Source organism: Takifugu rubripes, chromosome 20, assembly GCF_901000725.2.
Source record: "Takifugu rubripes chromosome 20, fTakRub1.2, whole genome shotgun sequence".
NCBI classification, from domain to species: domain Eukaryota; kingdom Metazoa; phylum Chordata; class Actinopteri; order Tetraodontiformes; family Tetraodontidae; genus Takifugu; species Takifugu rubripes.
In genome coordinates, this window is record NC_042304.1 from 12,722,126 (window position 1) to 12,747,781 (window position 25,656).

Sequence of the window (25,656 nt, forward strand, 5' to 3'; positions counted from 1 at the left end):
TGGTAAATATACGACTTGGTAAATATTCATTATAGTAACTGCAGTTTCTTCAGATGTTCTGCTCACGACAAAATCAGGAGCCATTAAATATATAAATTATTTTGGCAAGACCGAACAATAAATTCATGCCCACAGTCGGAACCTGAGTAGCCAGTGATCTTTTGTGGCAGATAAAGGGTTACACATGCAGGGGAACGTGCGTCACAGGTATAGGCCCCATCCACCACTGCAGATTTCTGTGGGTGGATGACATGATAAGGCTGTGGCGGAAATGGAGGTGGGGTTGACGATAGTGGCGGCGGTGGGGATAAACCAACAGAGGAGGGATATTTTTGTCTGAGTGTAGAGTGTGGTGGGGCTGCTGAGCCCCGACAGGAGTGTAGGCAGCGGATGGAAAAGCCTTTAAAACAACAGTTTTCTGTAAAACTGCCCTTGTTTAATGATCCAACAAATTCTGAGCTGCAGAGTTTTAGTTATTGAGTTTATATGTTCAGATTTGTCCCCTTTTAAAATAAGATTTTAATTACAAAGGCAATAATTATTGACTTTTTCCTGTAGTGAGTTTTGCCTCGAAGAAACTGAGAGTGAAAACAAAGATCTTTTTATGTATGAAAACATGTGAAAACTTTTTTTTTGACAAATAAAAAGGGAAAGCTTAAATAAATGATTCCCTTTGCTTTTCACACCGTACTGTAAAGATTCTGCAGCTCAGTAATGCAGATTTCTTAACACCTTGAATGGAGTCATTACAACAGAACTATGAGTGTATTCATGAAAGGATACAGTAAAGTTGAGCTCACTATCACCAGACATAACATCTACACACACGACATCACCCTGACAATGATGATTTCTTAATTAAATGGTTAATCAACTGAGAATTAAAACTATCAAAGCTCAAAGAATATTGGTTAAATAATGAAGATAGAGGAAAAAAGTCACTAATAAGAACTGGTGTGTGCGTGTGTATGCTGCCCTCAAAAACAAGAATTAAAAATAAAAGAGTAGGTGTGAAACTGATCTGTATCTCATTGTTTCTCTTTTTGCAGCACTTATCTTTTATGTGTGATCAGAGGAAAAACGTTTCATTCTGCAGCCAAGTGATCTGACCTGGGAACTGCCTAATGTCACCTAAAGCCGTCAAAAACAGTTCTTTTAGGAGATTTTGTGTTTTCTAGTATCTTTAAATTGCCCCCTACTTCATTCTGTGGTTGAGCAGCTGACGTCTCCTGGCCTCGTCTACACAACTTGTTAGAACGGCCAAAAATCTGATTAAGATGTGTTTGTAGGACCCAAATCAAACTAATGAGATCACTAAAAATCATATTAAAAACATGTACAGTAGGCGTGTGGGTGACACCAACCACATTGATGATGTAGTTTCAAGGTGGAGGCAACGTTCCATGTTCATAGAGTGTAACCGCAGTCAGCGTGTGTGTGTGTGTGTGTGTGTGTGTGTCTGCCATTAACCACAAAGCTGCACAGGTTATAGTTTTTCATGTTTAACACAGATATGTCATGGAATACTGACAAAAACGGATAATAAAGTATAACCATCAATTAATGTCTGTCAGTGTTGACGCATGGTGGTTTTCAAACTGTTTATAACTCCCAGAACCAAAAACACACACGAGTGGTTGATTGTACCTGGGTGTGTGTGTGTGTGAATGGGCTGTGTGCGTTATGTGATGGACTGCTGGAGGAACCTAAAGATAACCAGGATTTACATAAAAATGGAGGAACGGGTGGTGATAAGAGCACCACCCACCTCATGAACTGTCTTTTGAGCGGTAGAACATTGTTATAATCGTGCACATCCTATTCCCAAATATTCTAGATCTACGTTTCCTTTAAGCAGCCGACAGGTGGCTTGTTTTACTTCTGCGGTAGTTTCCATCTGATTTCCAAAAGTTGTGAAACTGAAAAATGTTAATAACATCGTGTGGAAAAAAAAAAAAAATCTTGTTTGGGGTTTTCGTTTGATTCTGAACGTCTTCTGCAGTCCCCTCTGCCCTGAAGCTCTTTGATGTTTAACTGAGAAATCGCTTGGCCGAGCGTTGAACAGGAAACTGCCTAAGTTGTGTATTTCTGACGTTGGGGTAGGGTGAGGCCTGTTCCTGCCTGGACCACAGGTGGTGACGCCAACGAGCGTGTAACTATAACCACAAAAACTTTTAGATTGGATAAGAAACCAGCGACCGACATGGTCACCAGAACATCACTATCATCTGACCAAGGTCACCAGAGCATCACTATCATCTGACCAAGGTCACCAGAGCATCACTATCATCTGACCATGGTCACCAGAGCGTCACTATCATCTGACCATGGTCACCAGAGCATCATCATCATCTGACCATGGTCACCAGAACGTCACTATCATCTGACCATGGTCACCAGAACATCACTATCATCTGACCATGGTCACCAGAGTGTCACTATCATCTGACCATGGTCACCAGAGCATCATCATCATCTGACCATGGTCACCAGAACGTCACTATCATCTGACCATGGTCACCAGAGCATCATCATCATCTGACCATGGTCACCAGAACATGACCATCATCTGACCATGGTCACCAGAACATCATCATCATCTGACCATGGTCACCAGAACATCATCATCATCTGACCATGGTCACCAGAGTGTCACTATCATCTGACCATGGTCACCAGAACATCACTATCATCTGACCATGGTCACCAGAGTGTCACTATCATCTGACCATGGTCACCAGAACATCACTATCATCTGACCATGGTCACCAGAACATCACCATCATCTGACCATGGTCACCAGAACATCACTATCATCTGACCATGGTCACCAGAGCATCATCATCATCTGACCATGGTCACCAGAGCGTCACTATCATCTGACCATGGTCACCAGAACGTCACTATCATCTGACCATGGTCACCAGAGCATCACCATCATCTGACCATGGTCACCAGAACATCACCATCATCTGACCATGGAATGGCACGGTCAACAGTCACGGTGATGTCGATCCTTAAATGTCTGTGGTCACTGACCTCTGACCTCACTGTGGAGGGGAAGTGCCAGTACGGAACGTCCCTCTGCTGATACAGAATCACAGGCAGGTATTGACAACAGGATTGTTGCTGCCGGCAACAGTTACATTCTGCTTCTGATCTGCAGCGATTAGATGGCGCTCCATGTATATATATACTGTACTTTGTGCCCAGGGGTAAAAATAGGCCTTCTTCCCAAGGGAAGTGGTGACGTCTGCAGCCCGCCTGCATCATCAGCCACAAATCAGCTTCACTCCAACACAGGAGGAGACATCGTGTGGGGAGGGAGCATCACTGATCACCGTGGCAACACACGCAGTGTGACGCAGGTAAGGGCAACTAAAAGGAAGGAAGGGAGCGATTGGCTGAGGCCTGCTGAATCTGTGTAGAAGAGATGTGTGGGTGGTTAAAAAAAGGAGGAGGAGGAGAACTCTAGCACAGCACTGAGAACATGCACACGCACGCACACACACTCCTATTCAAAGCCTGTTAGAATGGCTGACAATTTAGCCCGGCGAGGAGATGATATGATTTTTCACGGTCCTTGCACACCGACTTCAGAGGCAGAGAAAAACAGGATTTCTTCCCTCACAAATGCCATCAGGGTCATTATGCATGCAAAAATATGTGGAGGAAGACATGCCCAGCCCCCCCACATACATGAACTATCCACTTTCATTTGCTTTAAAAGGCTAAGCTCCCTCTGGCGTTTGAATGGCTTTGATAAAGCGTCAGTCCAGATTTGATATACTTAATAATCAAAGGTGCTCTGTCGTCATCAGTTTTGGTTTCTTCTAAACAAATCTCCAGCATTGACTTATTGCTAGTGTCCAAACAACTCATTAAAAAGACTGACTAGGCGAATTATTAAGGTGCAGCTAAAATCCATGTAATGCCCCATTTTCCTGGCAAAAGCTACCTTTTACCATGAAATATACATAAGAATATTCTGAATCAACAAAGTGAGGAAAGGTTTGAGAAATTGGGGCATTTTCAGCCAACTAAGACAAGAGGCCTCTGAAAGCAGTGTCAGAAATAAATCTTGGGACATTTTGACTGGTAAAGGATGTGATTTTGAGATAAACTGGAGAAGCAGTCAATTATAATGGGGAGGATTAACAAAAGCTCTCTGGTGACACCTGTCGAAAGATCTGTGAACAGCTGACAATTAAAACGTTCTGGGCGTCCTTCAAAAAAATAAGTCTACAAATCAAATCTAATTCGTATTTCTTCTAATTTACTGTATTTTACAGGTGTTGAAAATAAAGTCAGGCTTGATGAGCTTTCCGGGCGTTAGATTGAGCCAATCACTTGCAATGGCATATCGTTCTGTTGTCATTTTAATTGCTAAGCAAATAAAACAATATGGAATAAAATGAACAGTGAATATAAAAATTTGGCCAAAAGTGCTGAGACCATAATGTCAAAGCAATACAATCAGTCCAGAATGTTCATAAACAAATGCTGTTTAATGTACTTGTCATGTAAATAAGTTACATCTGTACGTCTCCTCTTCCAAAAATAAAATGAAACCCATTACACAAGATACATATTCATTTTAGACTAAAGAATGGTTTCCACCCCCGCAAATGACCAAAAAGTCAAACAGAGGTACACGAGCTAAACTGTAGAGACCAACGGTGAGACAAGAGCAAAATTTCTACCATAGAAACCTGACAAACAAACTACAACCTTATTACGGTGTTCCAATGGTTTTTTAAGGATACTACAAATCATAATGTTAAGTTTTACAAAGCTTTACTGATGGAGATCATTAACTGATAGTAAAAGAGGGAGTGCGTCAGCATTCACTGATACGTTATAACAGAGACCTAATAAAAAAAAGCAACTTTCAGATGATAAAACAAAATTCTGTGCAAAAGCACGGCTTTTTTTTTTTTTTTTTTTTAACATATCCAGTGATTTTCTGCAATGCTTACTTTTGATTAACATCACAGCAGAAAGAAAACACCAGAGATCCTTTTATCTTCATGTACTGAAGGAGTAAATGCTCTAAATTTGTGCTGTTGAAATGACTATGTTGCTTTTCAGTGTTGGTTCTTCATTCCTTGTGGTTTGCCTGACTTCTTATCCTGCATTTGCTGCTGGCCTCGACCAGGCCCTGTCAATCCTCTGCCACGGCTGCCAAAAACACCTACGGAACAAAAAACGACGGTAATGGAGAAGAGAGAAAGAGAGAGAGAGAGAGAGAACTCAACTCGGCAGGTGTCTGCTTACCTCTGCCAGCTCCTCCTCTTCCTTTGCCCTGCTGCTTGTTCTGCTGGGCACCTCCACGTCCTCTGCCCTTTGACAGAACATCTTCCTTTACCATGTCAATGATCTCATCGGGGATTCGCAGATACTTGATGGTGCTTCCTCTGATGTAGCATTCGGGCATTCTCCAGAATTTGTCTCCATCCTGCCAAATAATGTCATTTATGACATCCGTTTTGTGCCCAAAACCTTGACTACATCATCCAGATTGCTGAGTCTTTGCAGCTTTAGGTTATAGCAAACTGGAAGTAAAAACTTTTACTAAAAATTTTACCCTTGATGTGCAGATAACTTCTCGTAGGTTTATGTTCATCCAGTTGTCACAACTGACCAAGTGGCCGTTATACGTTTCTCCATTTTTAAGCTCCACCAGCTATTGAGGGAAAGAAAGACAGGAGTTAATACTTCTTAATACTTTAGGTTATGTTGTAAGAAAAGAGCTCAAGTTTTTCTCACCATAGGATGATTTTGGGCTGTCTTTAGAAGAGATAGTGGAAGCTGCAAAAGTCACAGGAAAGTAAAATATATGCAAGATCAGGATTAAAGCAATTATGAAAGATACATGAATCCGACGTTTTTAAAGGTCTAATAAATAAGTTTTCGCAAAAATGGGGAACAAATGATTCATGATTTGAAAACAACGACTTTCGTTTAATTTCGGTGGGGAAAGTTTAAGTATATCCACGTTTGAATCAAAATGTTACATCTATTCCGTTTAGGTACGTTTTAGCTAGATTTGGGATATTGTACCTTTATTTCCTCCATGTATACACTGGACGAAATATAGATTTTTCTGCATACTTAATCATAAAAAGCATATTTGACTAGAGCTCAGTTACACAAGGTAAATACAGAGCATCACTTTAATTTAGTACTACAATACAACTACGAGTGGGCAGCAAAGTTTTTATTTGCTCAAACGAGAAGTGTTAAATACTTGCCATGATAGAAATCTTTTGTTGAGTTTGATTTGGTTCTATTCGATTTGGCCTCGTATCTTTCCTACCTCGTCTTTATCAAATTAACTTCCGGTGCCCGCAGACAATTTAGTGCCGTGCGAGAAATTTCACTCGTTTTCAAATGGTTCCGCCGAGAGCGTCAAACTCTAGCTAAGAAAATACAGTTCGTCACAGAATGAAACAATTAAACAATATTACGAAGAAATAATTCAAATAATCAAAAATAGCAACGAAAAGTATTCATTCCTATGTCCACAACGAATGTGTTTAAAAATGAACATATGTTTTCTGTGTCTAATGCTCTGCTTAGCTTTATATACAAAATGCACTCACCTGCTCTTCTTTCTTTCTCGTATCATTACTATTTATTTCTTCATAATAGCTATAAAATCATCAGTGACGTATTTTCTTTTTTTTAAATACTGCTTTAACGTGTGTGACGTAATGACGCGGTGACCACGTCCGTGACGCGGCAGGCCGGATGCATTTGTGTGTAGCAGACGAAGCCATCAGCTGAGGAGGGCTCCGACTCTCTTGAACTGGTCCGGGCTCCGAACACAACCCGAAGAGACGCAGCAGGTTCCGATTTAGAGGACAGGAGATGGACAACAGCAAACGAACTGTGGTTGTTACAGGTTAGTCGTCTTCGAAACGGCTGTTATCGCGTCTCGCTGAGCTGAGCAGCAGATCCAAGTAAAGAGAAAAGTTGTTGAGATGTCAGCGGTCCGGACGATAATGGCGTCGGGCTAACACTCTCCGCTGGCCGGCTTACTTCTTTACAGTTTGGGGGGGGGGGAAATGTATACATCAGTTAAACTAATATCATATGTGCGCTAAAGTTATTTACGACTAATGGTGGTATCCTCGGGTTCTCATGTCGTTCTGCGATTTTGTGAACATCCACTCCAAATTTCATTTACATACTGTCAGTGCAATGATACAAGTAGCTCAACAAGCCTATGGACTAGGTTATTTTAGCCTGAAATGAGTACATTTGCTCAATAAGATATGCAAACATCTTGCCTAACTCTTAATATTGTACAGGTCTGTAGAACTAGTTAAACAAGGTGACACTTTGTCTTCAAGACCACGACCAGAAGGTTTAATGCAAGAAATTCTTAATATATAAAATGGTTTATGTGTGTGTGTTTTAACCTCTTGTCTGTTTTCTGTTACTACTTTTCATTAGCCACATTATGCAACATTTAAGAAAGCAAATTATAAGAACCTGAAGAAAGTATTCCTACTGAATTTCTGTGTTCCTCATTTATATATATTTCCAGAAGCTTAGAGAAGGGGTGGCTCGGTATTTATGGACACAAAGAAGTGTAGAGGCTGACAGAAGATGTGTAGATTGCTTGGGAACAGCACCTTCACAATAGCGGGCTGGCTGGCAGCTGCTGGCCCCTTGCTCGGCTCCTTTTCAGCAGCCTGTCAGACAGACTAATCTCCCTCCACCCAATCCCCGGGGACCCACTGACCCTTGGAAAGCTCAAGGAAGCAGATCAGTTAGTGGTCGCTATCAAAATGCGCCCGTGCGAGCGTCCACTGGATGCTGCAGCAGTTTTATCGGTCATTCGGAATCAAGCTCGGAGGGATTTTTAAGAGTTAGCGATTGACTTTAATCACTGTGCGACTCAAACATAAAACAGGAAGATTGCAGAGGATCGTAATCTGCTCTTCCTGTACAATTAAACACATTTGGGTCTTTCTACACAAACAGCTTGAGACTTTTTCTTTCTACTAAATTATAGCCGCTGAAACACTTTTCTTGTTTAACGCCATATAACCCAACAGATGCATATGGGTTTTTTTTTTTTTAAGGTTTCGGGCCATTTGGAGAGCACACCGTCAATGCCAGCTGGGTTGCTGTTCAGGTGCGTTTTCTCTGCTGATTTGTTTCCATATTGTTTGTTTTTGGTTTTCTGGGAAATGAGAAAATCAAATCTAACATTTAAAGCTGCCACGGAGGTCCAGTTAGATGGAATAAATCGCAGAATATACACATCTCACGCTTATGTTTATGTTGCTGAGCCTTTTCCTGCGCCTGTCACACGGTGCGGTGATAATTACCGGCCGCCTGCACCTTACTGGGGCCTGGGTGTGGGGGATGATGGTGCTTGTCAGGGTGTCTAGACGGGCTTGATAAGGATATTAAAGGCAAACAAAAGGCTGCTTTGTAGCGAGGTCACAGACATGGGCAAACGAGGCTCTTTTCAATACAAGTAGGGGTCATTGTCCAGGGCTGCTTGTCCTGCAGGATGGGGGGAGGTGTTGGTCCACTGGCTGTGACTTTGACACTGATTTATCGTACTCACAATCTGTGGTACTGGGTCTTTTATATCAAGATTTTCTTGTTTCATCTGTGAGGACAATCCCCGAGGCTCATTTCAGTAGAAATCCCAGAATATCAAACAAACCCCTGTGATGGGGTGTCCGAAGATCGGCTCTGTCATAAGTGGAGGCAAATATCTTGTAAATATTTTTGACAGTTTTTTTTTTTTTTTTAAGTTCCTCATTAGCGATGTAGATGGGGGGGCGTTAAAAAATACAAAATAAAAATCTGCCTTTGTTTGACAGGAGCTAAAGAAACTGGGGCTGGGCAGTGAGGTGGACCTGCATGTGCTGGAGGTTCCCGTCGAGTACCAGACAGTGCAGAGTTTGGTCCCATCATTATGGAAGCAGTATCGTCCCCTGGTGAGACAGAAGATACAGAGCTGCCGCGCAGAAACATCTGTCTCAGCTTAGCCTGGCTTATCATTTGCTTTTCCCTTCTCATCAGTTGGTAGTTCATGTGGGGGTGTCGGGAATGGCCACCACTGTCACGCTTGAAAAGTGTGGCAGGAATCACGGCTACAGAGGCCTGGACAACAGCAGCTTCTGTCCGGATAACCAGTGCTGCATTGTCGGAGGCCCAGACTGCATCTACTCTGTCATTGACATGGAATCGGTCTGCAAGAGAGTGACCTCCTCTGGGCTGGGAGTGGCTGTGTCAGTCTCCAAAGATGCAGGAAGGTAATTCAGTCACCTGTAGAACATCAGAGGAGGCGAGAAGATGGTGCCTGTGTTTGGTGGGGCGGGTAACTGTGGTGTGGCTGTGTGCTCCTTTCGTAGGTACCTCTGTGATTTCACCTACTACACGTCCCTGTACCTGAGCCGCGGTCGCTCCGCCTTCATTCACGTGCCTCCTCTCGGAAAGCCTTACAGCCGGGAAGACCTGGGCCGTGCGCTGCAGGCCGTTGTCCGTGAAATGCTGGAGCTGCTGGACCAGGCGGAGGAGAAGATCCACTGCCAGCAGCACATCCACTGAAGCCACCCGCAGATGCCTACCAGTTTCTCTGGCCTTTACCAAGAACAAGAGAAATTGCACTTAACCACAAGTAGCCAATTCTTCTTCTTCTTCTTTTTTTAAACCGTCTTTGTTGGTCTGAACTGAAACTGTTTGTTGGATCTTTGCAGCGGTTTGATTCTCTTCGAGTTTCCTTTAGTTGCATGTTTTGCCACCGGTGGTGATGTAGCGAAGGCTTCTGTCCCTCCTCTTAGGAACATTAAGCATTTTGGCTTCAGGTTTTAACCTGGAGTTCACCAAGAAAGGCAGCAGAGAAGAGCAGCTCGTGTTTTCAGTCTCTGACAAGTAGCAGAACACAACCCACAGCTCCAGTGTGACTCCTACGAATGCACCTTATAGAGTTAGGGTTATTGGAATGATTATAGAGGTCACACTCGAGGAAAACCATGGACTCGGCAAAGTGCTGAACCTTCCTGATGCCAAATTGGACACGTCTGAAACGTTTAGCAGTCAACTTTGGAATAAGTTTTCCCTTTTGCTTTGTTCTAACTGTGCTGTTTTACATTCTTGTTTCTCAAATCCTTTTTCTTTATAAGAAGTTTAGTGAATTTGCCTTCTTTTACTAAGGTTATTTAAATCAGGGAACGGGTTGGTTCCAGCTCAAATTTCCCCATTTTGTCCGGCCAAATCTGACAGAAATCCCTCCAAACCGATGAGATTGAGATCTGGCTCCAGGCTGTGCAATGTTATTTTACAGATCTCAAACTTCTAAGAATTCTACTGTGGCTGCACAAATATTTTAGTAAATATCCAACAGTATTCTTGCTATAGCGGTCTGGTGCATCCAAACACTGTCAAGCCATTGCTTGCTATGGTTATCTGACCTGAACATCTGGTTTGGAGGCTGGACATCTTCACAGCTGTCAAAGATGGGCCTGGGCATTTCTGTAGCACTTTTCCTTTTTTAACCTAATCTGAGAAATGGACCGCAGTGCAAATGCTTGCATTTTTGTGTTTTTTTTATTTCAACGCGTATAGCTTTCCAAAACCAGCGTTTCTGTAAATGGCGTTTGTTAGAAGACTAACTTAAAATTCAGTCTTGTGGCTTTATAGTGAATTTTCCTTGCAGCTGAACAAGTGGTGCTAGTGACTATGAGTACATTTGGGATTATTTTAGTAGCGTCTGGTGTCCGGGTGGGGGGGGGGACTTGTGGTTTATTTTAGCTGTAGTGACTGACATTTTATTATGTTCATGTGGTTTTAATATATCTCCTGGAAATGTTTGGCAGGTTTATGGCATCGCTGCTGATTTTCTTAAACTGTGAGTGTTGCAATGGTGAAGCCATCTCTAAAACTGTTCTTGCAAAGGTAAACAACTTCAAGTTTACGTATATATGTGACATCTGACCCTGACTCTTTCCTGTGCCTTCCTGTCATTTATAGGTGTTATTTAAAGGCCTTAACATGTCCGTTGAGTCAGATCAAACGTATATTATTGACGCAGTCCAGGCAGATGTGTCGCTACCTCAATTTGTTTTCAATGTGCTTTTGTCACTTATTATGTTTGTATAATGGGATGAAGGGGCATTCTTCTGCCTCTGACACTGTTAAAGCATTGTCACAACAAATATTATTGGCTTTGTAAAAGAAAAGGCTTGGTAATAAATACAATAAATTGGTTCAAAGTTATTTATTGCTAGCTACTGACAACTTATTTCTTCATGCATTTTTTTTTATTTTTTTGTAAGTACAAAGTGAATACGGTGCGAACAAGACCAATAAAGTGATAAATATCATTGGGAGGTGAAGTTTGAAGGCTGGCGGCGCCACATCTGTGGAGCGCTGCCTTGGATCTCCGGAAACGGGATCAGAGTGAGACATCTTCACGTCGACGATCTTCGGCCCGCGCTGTGAGCGTCACGCGCCGCGCCGCGCATGGAAGTTCGTCACCGACGCTCTGGACCCGCTCAAGCGTTCGTGGTTCCGATCGATTCCATTTTTATTCGGCGTCCCTATTCACAGTTGGAGCGCCGTCCTCAAAAGCGGTTGCGGAGACGCGAGCGACGCGGCGGTTTGGTTCATCTCTGGATTAAAAAAACCCCACAAGTGCTTCCGTAAAGCGAAAGTTAAAAGAGTCGCGATGAGCGTTGAGGCTTACGGGCCGAGTTCTCAGACCCTCACCTTCCTGGACACCGAGGAAACCGAGTTGCTCGGCGCGGACACCCAGGGCTCCGAATATGATTTTACCGACTTCACCCTTCCCAGCCAGACCCAAACCCAAGGCCATACCCAAAGCCAGCTGGACAACCAGGTCTGATAGTTACACTGTTAAAGGAAGTCACAACAAAACGCGGGTGTAGAGGCGCTAGCTAGCTGGTGCAGCTAACCTGCTATTATGGAGTCTAACGTTAGCCGAGGATAGCTTCATATTAGCGTGCTGTGCGTGTGTCTCGGAGCTAGCAAGCTAAATACTCTTAACAACGATCTTATTTATTGTGGTATATTTGCTTTTATAAGGCTAAAGAAAGCGTGGGATGCCGACGTCGCTATTTGTAAGATTCTAGAGTGTTGACAATGACTCAATTCGGAATTAACTGGCTTTTTAGCGTTGGGGTTGACAAGCCAAGAGCATGGAGTTATAGCGTTGGTTCGTTTCTGCCCCATGCTACAGCTCAACGGTCCCGACGATGGGCTCCACAACGGCGGGATGGATGATTCTGTGGCCAAAGCAAGCCAGCTGTTAGCCGAGCTCAACTTTGAGGAGGATGAAGAAGACACTTACTACACCAAAGACCTGCCCGTGCATGCGTGCAGGTACTCTTGGCATCATGTCGGTGTGCAGTGGACGAGTTCAGAGATTGTTTTCATCTTTCAAACTACTTTGGTGGAGTTTTTGCTCAGTGTTGGTGGAAACGGCGTCAATGCCATAACGTCTTTAACACTTGATGATGTGATGACGTTTGTTGGAACTACTTGTGACACCAAAGAGGAACAAATAAAGTGTAAAGAAAACCACCATACTAAACACGGAAGTGTAGTTCGTATACAGTATAAGACTTTTCACTCCCCTCGTCTACATCTGTGTCAAATTTACTGAAATGATCAAGAAATTCTATTGTGACTTGAGGCAAACGCTGCCCCTTGTATTCTATGTGTTGGTATAATTATTACGACTTAATGAAGGTCAAGACACATTATCACTTATTTGGCAGTAATTCCCTTTAGGTGAACATGGCCTGACACCTGTCTATTGTAGTTAATTGACAAAATGCAGCAGTCATTTGGATGTTTTGTTACTCTTTCCTGCAGCTACTGTGGTATCCATGACCCAGCGTGTGTTGTGTACTGCAATACCAGCAAGAAGTGGTTCTGTAATGGACGCGGCAACACATCTGGCAGGTGCGCATCGCATGGTTTTATTGTGGAGAAGCTTTTGTTGACCTGAGAGAGCAGGACAGTGGACCTTGGAACTATTTAAAATGTATTTTTAAGTTTATATTGTGATCTGCGTCATGATTTTGCAGACAGATGTTCTTTGTGGACACGACACCAGGACAAATAGGACAGAAATATAAATTCCAATTTCTCACTTGACTTCTGTTTTCTGGCTTTCAGTCACATTGTAAATCACCTGGTGAGAGCCAAATGCAAAGAGGTGACGTTACATAAAGACGGGCCACTGGGGGAGACCGTGCTTGAGTGTTACAACTGCGGCTGTCGCAACGTCTTCCTCCTGGGCTTCATCCCGGCCAAGGCTGACTCCGTGGTGGTGCTACTCTGCAGGTACGTCCCCCCCGTTATCTTCGATATTAGATTTCTTTCCCCCTGTGCAGGCTAAGTTTGAGCTTATCGGAGCACCTTGTGTCTGTGCAGGCAGCCGTGTGCTAGCCAGAGCAGCCTGAAGGACATCAACTGGGACAGCTCACAGTGGCAACCGCTGATCCAGGACCGCTGCTTCCTGTCCTGGCTGGTGAAGATTCCGTCGGAGCAGGAGCAGCTCCGGGCTCGTCAGATCACTGCACAGCAGATAAATAAGCTGGAGGAGCTGTGGAAGGTGTGCAAGTAGAGGTTATTCACTCTCTGTCGGTCGGGCACAGTGTGTTAGCAACTGTGCTGTTTGGTGTGTATGTACATGTATAATGGCGTTTGCCTTTTACCCCAGGACAATCCCTGTGCTACCCTGGAAGACCTGGAGAAGCCTGGAGTGGACGAGGAACCACAGCATGTGCTGCTGCGCTACGAGGATGCCTACCAGTACCAAAACATCTTCGGCCCTCTGGTTAAACTGGAGGCCGACTATGACAAGAAGCTGAAGGAGTCCCAGGTGTCACAATTTAACCTTAAATAGGAAAACTGTGGACGTTGTGTTCTTGCGACCTGTAACCAGCCGTAGCGGTGACCTTGCATTTTTTCAGCCCTCTAATGCCAGTCATGCTTTTCTGCAGACCCAAGACAATATAACGGTCAGATGGGACCTGGGGCTGAATAAAAAGCGCATCGCCTATTTCACTCTGCCCAAGACGGATTCAGGTGCCCGTACGCTCAACTCCGCCACTTCCTGCTTCTTTTTTTTGTGGCGCTGGGTTGTGCTTCGGTCGTCGTTTGATTTCCATTCATTATTGAAGAGTTTCTAACTGGGCTCCTGATCCAATGCAGATATGCGGCTGATGCAAGGTGATGAAATCTGCCTGCGGTACAAGGGCGATCTGGCCCCACTGTGGAAAGGCATCGGCCACGTCATCAAAGTCCCTGACAGTATCCTTTACACGGTTAACATGTGCCGTTCAGGCGTTTTGGGTTTGGCTAAGTATATGGCACCAATCCCACTCTTCAAACCACAGTTCCTGCTGCGTCCACAGACTGGAAGTAATAGTTTGTGTAGTCTGGTTTTCTTTAACAGCTTGTATTTAAAGACTACGGGGATGAAATTGCCATTGAGCTGCGGACCAGCGTCGGCGCACCAGTGGAAATCCCCCATAACTACCAGGTGGATTTCGTGTGGAAGTCCACATCTTTTGACAGGTTGGCTGAAATTGCGCAGTCCTAAAAATATGAATGTCGGGAGTGTTTGCTGCAAGCGATGGGGTGCTTTGTCGCTGCAGGATGCAGAGCGCCCTGAAGACGTTTGCAGTGGACGAGACTTCTGTGTCTGGGTACATTTACCACAAACTGCTGGGTCACGAGGTGGAGGACGTCACCATCAAGTGCCAGCTGCCAAAGCGTTTCACTGCCAACGGCCTCCCCGACCTCAATCACTCTCAGGTCAGGCTTAAAAATGTGTATTTTTTTTAAAGTCTTTGTGACAGGAAACCTGAACTGTCCTCTTTTTTTTTTTTTTTTACAAACAAAACAGGTTTATGCTGTGAAGACGGTGCTGCAGAGGCCTCTCAGTCTGATCCAGGGTCCTCCTGGCACTGGGAAGACCGTCACCTCCGCCACTATCGTTTACCACCTCTCCCGTCAAGGCAACGGGTGGGAAATGTTAACAAATCAACCTTCGGCGCGTCATTGCTTTAACGCTGTTGTAACTGTGGTTGTGTGTGGGCAGACCAGTGCTGGTGTGTGCGCCCAGCAACATCGCCGTGGATCAGCTGACTGAGAAAATCGACAAGACCGGACTGAAGGTCGTGAGGCTGTGCGCAAAGAGCCGAGAGGCCATCGAGTCACCGGTGTCGTTCCTGGCTCTGCACAACCAGATCAGCAACATGGACAGGTCAGTGGGAGCCAGAGAGGCGACTCCTGGTTCACTGGTGGTGCTCAGCTGCTGCTCAGTATCAAAAGTGATGCGTTTTTAACTTTCCTCCATTTCTGCTTTACTATGTTCCGAATTGTGACGATTCATCAGTCATTGTAAACAACTGTAGCTTTGTTCTGAAATACTGGAGCTAAAGGTTAATGTACACCACATTTTGACAGGTCATTTGTCCGATTGATGATCTTTTTCTCCGTCGCCCTAGAACGCAGCTTCTCTCACTAGTATATAAATTTGAGCCTTCTTTTCCAAACCCTCCCGACCTCCCTTGTTTGTCTGTAGCATGCCGGAGCTTCAGAAGCTGCAGCAGTTGAAGGATGAGACGGGTGAGCTGTCGTCCGCTGATGAGAAACGCTACAGGGCCCTGAAACGGACCGCCGAGAGGGAACTGCTCATGGTAAGGAGGAGCGACCAAGTGCAGCTGGAAGTTCTCGTGTTCTAGAAGAGGCTTTCAAATATTTCTGCGTTGTTTCTGCCCAGAAAATGCTGTCACAGCGATTGTCTCAATAAATATATGCCAGAAAATCTAACGGCTAACATTTCCAGCTCAGTTTTGTCTGCTCTGTAAAAAAAAAACAAAAAAAAAACCATTCCTGCTTTAATAGCCGGTTGTCTTTGACCTTGTTCAGAATGCTGACGTCATCTGTTGTACCTGCGTCGGAGCTGGTGACCCTCGTTTAGCCAAGATGCAGTTCCGCTCCATCCTCATTGACGAGAGCACCCAGGCCACCGAGCCAGAGTGTATGGTCCCTGTGGTGCTGGGAGCCAAACAGGTACACACACGTGCATCTGTGTAACGGCACCTTCCTTTTTAAGGCAGTTATGACGCATCAGTGAGACCTTTAATGGAATTTGTCAAGATCATTGAATGATGGACTTCTATTAATTATCGTTAAAACGTGCCATATGGTGGAGACACAGGAGCTTGTGTAAAGAACTGGGCCGCGGTAGCCTTGAGTAGAGCAGTAGACATTCACAACAGGACACCGTGTGTCTTCTGTCTACTGTAAACTATTACTGACACATTTGCATTCTGTAAAGATTCCATAACACTTGGTTAAAGAACCTTTTCTTTCTCCCCAGCTCATCCTGGTGGGAGATCACTGCCAGTTGGGTCCCGTTGTGATGTGTAAGAAGGCAGCCAAAGCCGGCCTCTCCCAGTCCCTGTTTGAACGCCTGGTGGTGTTGGGGATCCGACCGATCCGCCTGCAGGTCCAGTACCGTATGCACCCAGCGCTCAGTGCCTTCCCCTCCAACATCTTCTATGAAGGCTCCCTGCAGAATGGCGTCACTGCAGGTTTGATATGATTTATATAACACGACCTGTGTCGCAAGCTGCAAATATTAAAATACAATCATGTGTCTTTTTGCAGGTGATCGCATCAAGAAAGGGTTTGACTTCCAGTGGCCTCAGCCTGAGAAGCCCATGTTCTTCTACGTGACTCAGGGTCAGGAGGAAATCGCTAGTTCTGGAACCTCATATCTTAACAGGTGAGTTATCGGTGAAAATGACATTATTGTTTAATTCCAACAGACCTTCTGCTGCAGTATTTAACCCTCAGTTATGGGGTCTATTATTATAATTACTTTATTCCATCTATTTAATTTTAAAGAACTGAAGCCGCCAACGTGGAGAAGATCACAACCAGGCTGCTGAAGGCTGGAGCAAAGCCAGATCAGATTGGCATCATCACCCCATACGAGGGTCAGCGCTCCTACCTGGTCCAGTACATGCAGTTCAGTGGCTCACTGCACACCAAACTCTACCAGGTAGCCTACAGATGACCACAACCACGTGGCTAACTCAGACCTGTGTCATTAATTAAAAAAAGACATGTTCCTTTTGTTTTACAACATAGCCTCATCTGGTTTTTGTGTCAATACAGCAGGTAGAAATAGCCAGTGTAGATGCCTTCCAGGGCAGAGAGAAAGATTTCATCATCCTGTCATGTGTGCGTGCTAATGAGCACCAGGGCATCGGCTTCCTGAACGACCCCCGTCGCCTGAACGTGGCTCTGACCCGAGCAAAGTAAGATTCAGCCCTTTACACACAGCGGAGCTCAATAACTCCAGCGTGGTTTACGGTCAGACACATTTCAAATCGCCTGATGGGAAGTGTGCGTCTGTGTTACGAAGGTATGGTGTGATCATCGTGGGGAACCCCAAGGCCCTTTCCAAGCAGCCACTTTGGAACAATCTGCTCAACAACTACAAGGAGCAAAAGGTTCTTGTAGAAGGACCCCTCAACAACCTCAGGGAGAGCCTCATGCAGTTCAGCAAGCCCCGCAAGTTGGTCAACACCATCAACCCTGTGAGTCATTTTGCACCTTTCTTTCAGTTGCATACGATGAAATTATCAGTCATTCGTGAAGGCTGAAGTGATTGATCTTTCAGGGAGGGCGTTTTATGAGCACTGCCATGTACGACGCTCGAGAAGCCCTCATCCCCGGCTCTGCTTACGACCGCAGCAACACTGGTATTGATGCTGCACCTTTCTAGCATCTCCTGGAGTTACTGGACGTTATTTAAAACGTTGTTTTGTGTCTCCTTCAAGCTGGGCGTCCATCAAACATGTACTTTCAAACTCACGACCAGATCGGTATGATTGGAGCGGCCGCCAGTCACCTGGCTGCTCTGAATATTCCCATACCCTTCAACCTGGTGATGCCGCCGATGCCTCCGCCCAGTTACCAGGGCCAGACCAACGGCCCTGCTGCAGGTAGCATTTTCACCCTGCTTTGTACAGTAGAGATCCTTTCACTTATTTGGGTTTTTTTTAAGGATTAATTTGGACTAAAATCATGTTTGTATCTGTTGGAAGGTCGTGGCGCTATGAAGGGGAAATCTGGCCGTGGCGGGCGCCAGAGGATCCGTGGTTCTGGGAACCAGGGGGTTGGTCACATGCCAAACAGTCAGATCAGCCAGGATGGGGCTTCCCAGTCATTCTCCCAGGGGCCACTGACACAGGGTTACATCTCCATGAGCCAGCCTTCCCAGATGAGCCAGCCCGGACTCTCCCAGCCAGAGCTTTCCCAGGTGACGGATCACTGTGTCTAAAGATGGTGATATTTCATTGTTCTTACATGCGCCTGTGTTGACATCCCTATATTTGGGTCTCCAGGACAGCTACCTGGGCGACGAGTTCAAGTCACAAATCGATGTGGCTCTGTCCCAGGACTCGACATACCAGGGCGAACGTGCATACCAGCATGGCGGGGTAACTGGACTGTCTCAGTACTAGAGTGTAAGTATGAAAATAAACCTACCTTCAAAGCAGAGTTTGAATATTTTTCCTGTGTCCCCTGAATCTGTATTAATTTGGGATTTTGTCTTAAAGGTGACTGGAAGAAAGGAGCTAGGCTAAAGCTCAGCTTAGTCCTTCGCTTTTTAATCTGGGAAATAATAAAAACATAAAATGGATACCTGTTTTCCTCTGCTACAACCGAAGCACCACTGAGTGAAAGCGTCGGGACGGCGAAACCAAACTAACGACCAGCGAGAGAAGAATGGAAGCACGAACAGACGGGCGGGAGCGGCCGGGTGACCACGCGAGAGGCTGACGCCGATGTCCGTGCGGAGCGAAGGAGGGGAGGTCACGAAAAGTGGCAGCACGTGGTCGAGCTGCTGAGGGAAACAGGGGAGACCTCAACGGTCAATGGGGAAAACGAGGCTTAGCTCCCAATAAAACAGTCCAGCCAATCCCTTCAACCCACAGCCTCCAGGACCGGGAGCCAAGCTCTCTGATCTCCAGATGGGCTTAGAAGATCTCCAACTGAATTTGACTTTCTTCTACACACCTGTAGGGGGCGCCACTGACAAGGCGATGCAAAAAATCCCCATGCTGCAGAAAAAAAATGTTGGATGCGCAACATGTGTCTGTTTAGAATTTGGTTAAAGAACAGGAGGGGAGCAGCACCGACAAACTCCTGTCAGCCTCGGGAGGCTCGAGTGGCCTCAGAAGGAAGCGACGGTCGACACACCCTTTTGGAAGAGCGAACCACTGGTTCAGCCTTTACGAGGTCTCTACTGGGATGGTTTCAACCACGCATCAGTGGTGGCGCAGCACGAGGATTATCAGACTCGAGCCATGAGGTGCGAATCCCTCCAATGTCGCACTCGTGGGACTTTTTTGTCTGTCTTCTCTGAAGTTCTTTTTACAGCACAAAACAAACAAAAAGTCATCGGAACGATCAAACACGACCACCGTTGTGTAGTCAGCTGTCATTCGATGTGTCTGCAGAAGCTTTTCCGTATTGTTAATCCGATGAAAGCGGCTTCAGATGGCTTAAAGGAAAAGTGTGTATAATCGCTCAAGCATCAAATTATTCGTTAGGGTTTGTTGACATTCACGCGTTGTGGACTGAGATGAATGTAACCAAACCACAGGCCAAAGGAGTCACCACAGGAGGGGGGTGGGAAAGGAAGGTGGCAGAGAAGGCCACCATTACCAGTTTCCACCTCCCAAGACCAACGGCGGAGTTTAAAAACCACCAGGAAAATTGGCCATTCTGGGAGACGACCCGGCCTTCCATTCAGTAACCCTAGATGAGCCCCCGCTGTCCTGATCATCATCAGCTCCTCTCCAGATCGAGACACGGCGTGGAAACCCCATTGTTGCTGAAGGTCAAATATTAATCAGTGCCTATAATCAATCAGCAGACCAACAGCTACAGCACAAACATGAATGTAGTTTAAACTACCAGCATTTAAGTGACAGGTTCTTTTCTTATTTTTATTAGAATCGGGCTGAGGGGAGTTTAGCAGCAGGGGTGGGCGGATAAAAGGCGCCACCTTCCTTCTCTGCGGTAAAACGGGGCGTTTTTCCTGCTTTTTTTTTGAGTGGCGTGAAGCCGTTTTGCCTTCGTCAGTATATTTCTGTCTGGAGTTCCTCCTCTGACCCCAGGGTCGACCCCCGGGTTGACCCCCTCCGTCAGATCCTTGGTGTGCTGTTTGCTTAGCGGTTCTACTGAAGTCTGGCCCGGGAGCACAGGGACGTTGCAGATGTGGAGTAGTCTTGACCAGAGTAAGAATGTACCGCGCCGATGCCCATTTTCTTGTTTCAGCAGCCAGATATTTGACAATCCTGTTGCCAGTAGATGTCGCTAAGTTTGCATTTGTTGCTTTGTTGATCTTAGTTTCCTGTTATGGCCCTCACAATGAATAGCTTTAAGAACCCGCTGCTGTAATATTGTATTACTTTGGTGTTTTTTTCCCCATCTTCTGAGCCACCACGAGGATTCATTTGTCAATTAGTTGTGAAAACGTTTGCATCAAACCTCTACGGTCAAACGGCAGAGTTTGGTAAATGTGGAGATCTAGACATGATGTAAATCTGTCTCAAACTCTTATTTGCAGTGAGGTTTCGTCACAACATGGTGGTTTTCTGTTAAATGAATCAATAAAGACTGTTGACTTCAAGTTGATTTTATGGCTCGAATCAGTTGGGCAGATTGGAAAATATGTACAGGGAAAGACTCTGGAGCGTTCAGGCCGAATCCTGAGCGGTCTTTTTTGTCCGTTTTCTCTTCAACAGTTTCTTCTTCAGTTGCTTCTGCTTCTGTTTGTCAATGTTCTCCTGGATCTTCTGTTTGAACTTCTTCTTCTGGCTCCTGATCTTCTCCAGCTCAGCTTTCCTCTTTGCCTCCAGGTCTGGATCCTGGAACAGCAGCAGCAGCTTGCATTAGCCCACGTGAGCGACAGATGCATCCTCCTTTTTAATAAAGCTCTGCTTTATCCTGTACGTCTAGATCCAGTCCTCCCTCGAGGGCTGCAATCCAACATTTCACCAGGTTTTCCCCTTTTCTGCCTAGTTAGGACAGAAAACCCGGCTGGATTGCGGCCGGATCAGTAACACATGGGCTGTTTCCGAAACCACCCCCTATACCTACATTGTGCACTCAATAGTGTGGACGCCATTTTGAAATAGTGTCCGAATTGTTAGTGAGCATCGCTGTACCCTATGTAGTGCTCTCAATGTATCCCACAATGCACTGCGAAAAGTAGTGTACGAGCGAGCACCCTAACTCGGAAAATGTATCCCATCAGCCTTTACCATAAAGGCTGATGGGATACATTTTTTAACTTAATTTCTACTGTGCGGTTTGATATATGAAATTTTTGGAAATAAGATTTTTTTTTCAGTAGGGGACCAATATGATCATCTTAAAATATTACAACATAATTATTATGCGACACCATGATGTCACTTTACGCCGTAAATGACGCCGTTGTCCGAATACTAACTTTAAATTGAGTGCACTACGTCGTTCACTCAGTCCATGTCCCCCCATGTAGTGAGTAGTGAAGAGGGAACAAGTGTGTGGTTTCAAAAACAGCCCTGGAGTTCCTGTGATGCCACATAACTGAATCCATATTTATGCATCTATAGTTTTGACAATATGCCCAAAAAGCTAAGCAGTCTCATCTGAAGACGCAGATTAAAACAGAAAAAGAACTTTACCTTCCCCTCTAGGATCAACTGCTTCCTCTTGTTGATCTCCTTTTTCTCATCAAAGTCCGTCGACTCCAGTCTCTACAGAGCAGGAAACTTGATTCCAGTCATGAAACAAACAGCAGCGTCTCTAAACTAAAACACATTAAACAAGCAGGCAAGCGTACGATTTCACACTCCCGTCTGGTCACGTTGACCTGGGTGAGGATCTTCAGGACTTCTTTCTCCTCCACAGGGAACTCCTTCAGTTTAGTCTCTGTAGACACAACACAACGCTTCCGTCACACCTGGGAGACGGACCAAGACTCCCCGGTCGCATCTCCTGGCTCAGTCCAACTCACGGATCTGTTCCTCGATGGAGTGGACCAGATGGATGTCGTACTGCGTCACCAGTGTGATGGAGACGCCGTTCCGTCCTGGAGCGCCACAAAGAACCAGCACGCGTGAATTTTAAAGCGTCTTTACAAACCCAGGATGAAGATTCTGCTTAGAAAAGTGAGACGTTCACCTGCTCTTGCCGTCCGTCCGACTCTGTGGATGTAGATCTTGGGAAGTCCGGGGGTGTTGTGGTTAATGACAACCTGGACTGTCGGAATGTCCAAACCTCTGCAGCGTCGTGGAATGAGAAAGGTTTGATTTTAGACGAAGGAAGAGATGGAGAAGAACACGTCCATTCCACAGGTGCATCCCGGAGCTTCTCACCTGGCTGCCACGTCTGTCGCGATCAGGATTTTGTAGACGCTGGCCTTGAACTTGGCGAGGTTGGCAAAGCGTTGTTTCTGGGGAATTGAATTGAATTGAATCAGGTTTATTGCCATTGTTCATGTAATACACAGTATTACACAAGCTAGGAATTTGTCTTGGTGTGACGCTGCGACATTCAACATAAAGAACACAACACTAGAATAAGATAAATAAAATAAGACATAGTAACTCTTCACGGGTGTAAGAGCAGGCAGACAGACAATTAACAAACAAAAATAGACAAACAAGAACGCAGCAAGACGCCAAGGCGACCGCTCTGGGCGCCATTTTAGTTTTAATCAAGATGGAGAGACGCCTTTTATTCCGCTGACGCACTCTTCTGGTTTAATCCGCCTTAATCCACCGGCTGATTCTCTCATTGTCACTTTAATGAGCAGAATGAATTCCATATCCAAAACACACTTGTCAGACAGCTCTGAGGGCGGCGATAAGGCGCACGCCGCGCTGTCGTCACCCTTCCGTCAACAACAGTAGCAATCAGAGCTAAATTTAAGAGTTAGTCTCACCTGTTTCATCATGGAGTGCAGGGAGATGGTGGGAAAGTGGAACTTCTGCAGCATCATGGTAAGGATCTGACAGTCCCTAAAAAAATATAAATATTAATGAGATAAAATTGCTCATGTTCCGAAGCGCGGAGAGTACAGACGCGAGTTTTAAACACCACTGTTTCTTACTTGCACGTGCTGGTGAAGATGATGATCGACCAGTCGTCGTGCTGGTCAGTAAAGGTCTGTATCAGGTGGACCAGGTAGGCGTCCTTCACCTTCTCTGGAGTCAGGATGTACCTCTGGTCCAGCTCTTCCACTGTCCGGGTTCTGCCGATAAGCATTTCATGCCTAATTATTTTAGGTAATTGTCTTTCGAAGTGGAGGAGAAAATAACTTCTGACCTTCCTGGAGTCAGACAGATACACACATGATGTGTGGGAACATTTTACAGAACTGTAACTGTCAGTTCTCTTCATGTTGCAGCCATGACCTAATCATTTGGGCCCTAATTGAACCATTAAGCTGAATTTTCATCATTAAATTCATACACTAATGAGTGCATCATTCCTCGATTTTGCCAAATACTCTTCTAATAGCAGTTTTTTCCTCTGACCGTGCATTTTCGGATTATCTGTAGGAACAGCAAACTTCCTCACTCTGACTTGCTCTCCCAGAAGAAAGGTTTGTTCATAGCGATGTGCTTCAGCTCCTGCAGTGTGTCCGTCAGCGTCGCGCTGAAGAGCAGAGTCTGTCTCTTTGCCGGTACAGCGGTCAGGATCGTCTCCAGGTCTTTGGTGAAGTCTGTGCAGCCTTGTTCCAACAGTCGATCTGCCTCGTCCATGATCTGCCAAACAAGGCCACAGGAAATGACAAAAACTGAGCACCTCCACGTCCAGGAGAGATGCTTTGTCTCCCTTTCACAGAGAAACAATATGTGGAAGCTCTGTGTGTGGTTCTCCTCACCAGAAACTGGATCTTGGCCAAACTGAAGGTACTGGAGCTACGGATGTGGTCTGCCAAGCGACCCGGTGTCGCTACGACAACATGAGGTTGGTTAGACAGCTCCAAGGCTTGGGTCACCATGTCTGTTGACAGACAAGAGTCAGCATGTCGAACAAAACCCAAGAGTGACTGAAGCCATTGAGGTATCCGTCTCTAATTGAGGCTGGTGTATCCTCCAGCAGCATTTTTGTCTTACCCATTCCACCAACAATAATGCAATCTTTCAGCCCCAGAGGCTTCCCCAGTACTCGAAACTGCTCCGCGATCTGGTAGGCCAGTTCCCTGCATGGCACCACATCGTTAGTTAGTACGGAAACACAACTATTTCGCTCCAATTTCCTTATAACCAACATAATAATAATAATAATAATAATAACATTCTAATGGCCACCACAGTTTTATGTTGTGTTCTTTCAGGTTCCACTTTGAACAGCACCGACCTGGTGGGAGTGAGAACCAGGCAGAAAATTCCGTAGGGATCCTCTGACAGTTTCTGCAGCACAGGCAGCACGAAAGCAGCCGTCTTCCCACTTCCGGTTTTTGCACATCCCATACAGTCACGACCTGGAAAAGGGACATGACAACATGTTGCCATATCACAACTGCCTCGAGGCACAACAGATGAACCAATTTGTTTTATGGGAATCGAAAATCACTCACAAAGTATTACTGTGACATCATTGTTTCATAATGTTCTCTTGAGCCAACCACGATGCTAACTTACCTTGTAGAATAGCAGGAACACAGTTTTCCTGGACCGGGGTGGCTTTTTGGATCCCCAGTTGTTTACACTGTTTAATCAGCCAGTCTGACAGGCCAAGCGACGAAAAATCCGCCATTTTAGATGTGTCTTATATTTCTCATAAACCGAACAACGACTTCACTATACTGTTTAATACCTAAAAGGTAAACAAAAGCCCCCTTATAACGACTCTCTAAACATCCTCGTGGGAAACCTGTCGCAGTTTGATTGCGTAATATTTGTCTTCTTCGTGGAAATCAGACTAACAACGTGTTGCTGCCCTCTGCTGGGAAATATTGATACTAATAATTAAATAACTAATAATTAAATAACTAATTAAATAACTTTTAATGATTAACTAATAACGCTATGATTTTCGTGATATGATTTTAACCCCCATCTGTTTTAAACAGTGTGTGATCAGTGGCTCCTTTTAGCATATATAACACCTTAGTATGTAACAATAATTATGTCAGTTATGTATACTAGCCAGTACACCCAAATCGAATACTAAATTTAACATTTTTCTTTTAGGGTATGGCAACTTTGAAGTTGAAAATATCTCATTTTACAGTTTACAGTCTCATCTCTCTCATCTGTATGTGTTTTGTTTGTTTCTAAAGCCATTCTAAAGCCATAGCAAGAATCTACTGAGGCAACATTCACCCTCTGCCTCCCACAGGATTTGCCTACAGAACTTATTTTTCTAATGATTGTCACCCCATTGTGAGTTTGGTTCATTAATTTTTTTTTATTTTACAGCTCCTCGATTGCTTCGACACACCAGGCGTGCATGATTTTTGTCTTTTCACATGGATTCAATATAAACTTCAGTGCTGTTTTGTTTATGTGGGTGGTGATTGCAGTTCTTCCAAACTTGCCAGTATCAGCAGCA

At 45.0% G+C, this 25,656-nt stretch overlaps 4 protein-coding genes across 5 annotated transcripts; 2 read left to right on the forward strand and 2 right to left on the reverse strand.

Moving 5' to 3' along the window:
• Window positions 1-4,489: 4,489 nt before the first annotated feature.
• On the reverse strand, window positions 4,490-6,398 carry lsm4 (LSM4 homolog, U6 small nuclear RNA and mRNA degradation associated). The gene is made up of 5 exons (XM_011615052.2): window positions 6,255-6,398; window positions 5,770-5,811; window positions 5,588-5,686; window positions 5,278-5,458; window positions 4,490-5,194 (listed from the first exon to the last, which is right to left on the reverse strand). The coding sequence occupies exons 1-5, from the start codon at window positions 6,255-6,257 to the stop codon at window positions 5,088-5,090; spliced, it is 432 nt and encodes a 143-aa protein (XP_011613354.1). The 5' UTR covers window positions 6,258-6,398; the 3' UTR covers window positions 4,490-5,087.
• A 336-nt stretch (window positions 6,399-6,734) lies between these two features.
• Window positions 6,735-11,250, forward strand: pgpep1 (pyroglutamyl-peptidase I). The gene is made up of 5 exons (XM_003974337.3): window positions 6,735-6,907; window positions 8,097-8,149; window positions 8,853-8,969; window positions 9,055-9,287; window positions 9,387-11,250. Exons 1-5 carry the CDS (start codon window positions 6,874-6,876, stop codon window positions 9,580-9,582), a joined length of 633 nt encoding a protein of 210 aa, XP_003974386.1. The 5' UTR covers window positions 6,735-6,873; the 3' UTR covers window positions 9,583-11,250.
• Window positions 11,251-11,500: 250 nt separating this feature from the next.
• Window positions 11,501-20,731, forward strand: upf1 (UPF1 RNA helicase and ATPase). Of its 2 annotated transcripts, none has more exons than XM_029828765.1 (24): window positions 11,501-11,872; window positions 12,233-12,375; window positions 12,871-12,960; window positions 13,177-13,344; window positions 13,435-13,615; window positions 13,724-13,885; window positions 14,007-14,091; window positions 14,218-14,316; window positions 14,469-14,583; window positions 14,664-14,823; window positions 14,915-15,033; window positions 15,110-15,274; window positions 15,596-15,710; window positions 15,943-16,086; window positions 16,397-16,610; window positions 16,687-16,804; window positions 16,927-17,083; window positions 17,200-17,342; window positions 17,450-17,624; window positions 17,708-17,789; window positions 17,868-18,032; window positions 18,135-18,349; window positions 18,435-18,557; window positions 18,651-20,731. In XM_029828765.1, exons 1-23 carry the CDS (start codon window positions 11,702-11,704, stop codon window positions 18,552-18,554), a joined length of 3,306 nt encoding a protein of 1,101 aa, XP_029684625.1. In that variant the 5' UTR covers window positions 11,501-11,701; the 3' UTR covers window positions 18,555-18,557; window positions 18,651-20,731. The 2 variants fall into 2 exon arrangements, with proteins under 2 accessions (XP_029684625.1, XP_003974385.1); XM_003974336.3 differs by having other exon boundaries at window positions 14,475-14,583.
• On the reverse strand, window positions 20,723-25,007 carry ddx49 (DEAD (Asp-Glu-Ala-Asp) box polypeptide 49). The gene is made up of 13 exons (XM_003974351.3): window positions 24,744-25,007; window positions 24,460-24,583; window positions 24,216-24,301; window positions 23,981-24,102; window positions 23,674-23,861; window positions 23,204-23,344; window positions 23,036-23,111; window positions 22,467-22,543; window positions 22,273-22,370; window positions 22,106-22,180; window positions 21,932-22,020; window positions 21,774-21,845; window positions 20,723-20,969 (listed from the first exon to the last, which is right to left on the reverse strand). The coding sequence occupies exons 1-13, from the start codon at window positions 24,856-24,858 to the stop codon at window positions 20,799-20,801; spliced, it is 1,434 nt and encodes a 477-aa protein (XP_003974400.1). The 5' UTR covers window positions 24,859-25,007; the 3' UTR covers window positions 20,723-20,798.
• Between the last annotated feature and the right edge of the window lie 649 nt (window positions 25,008-25,656).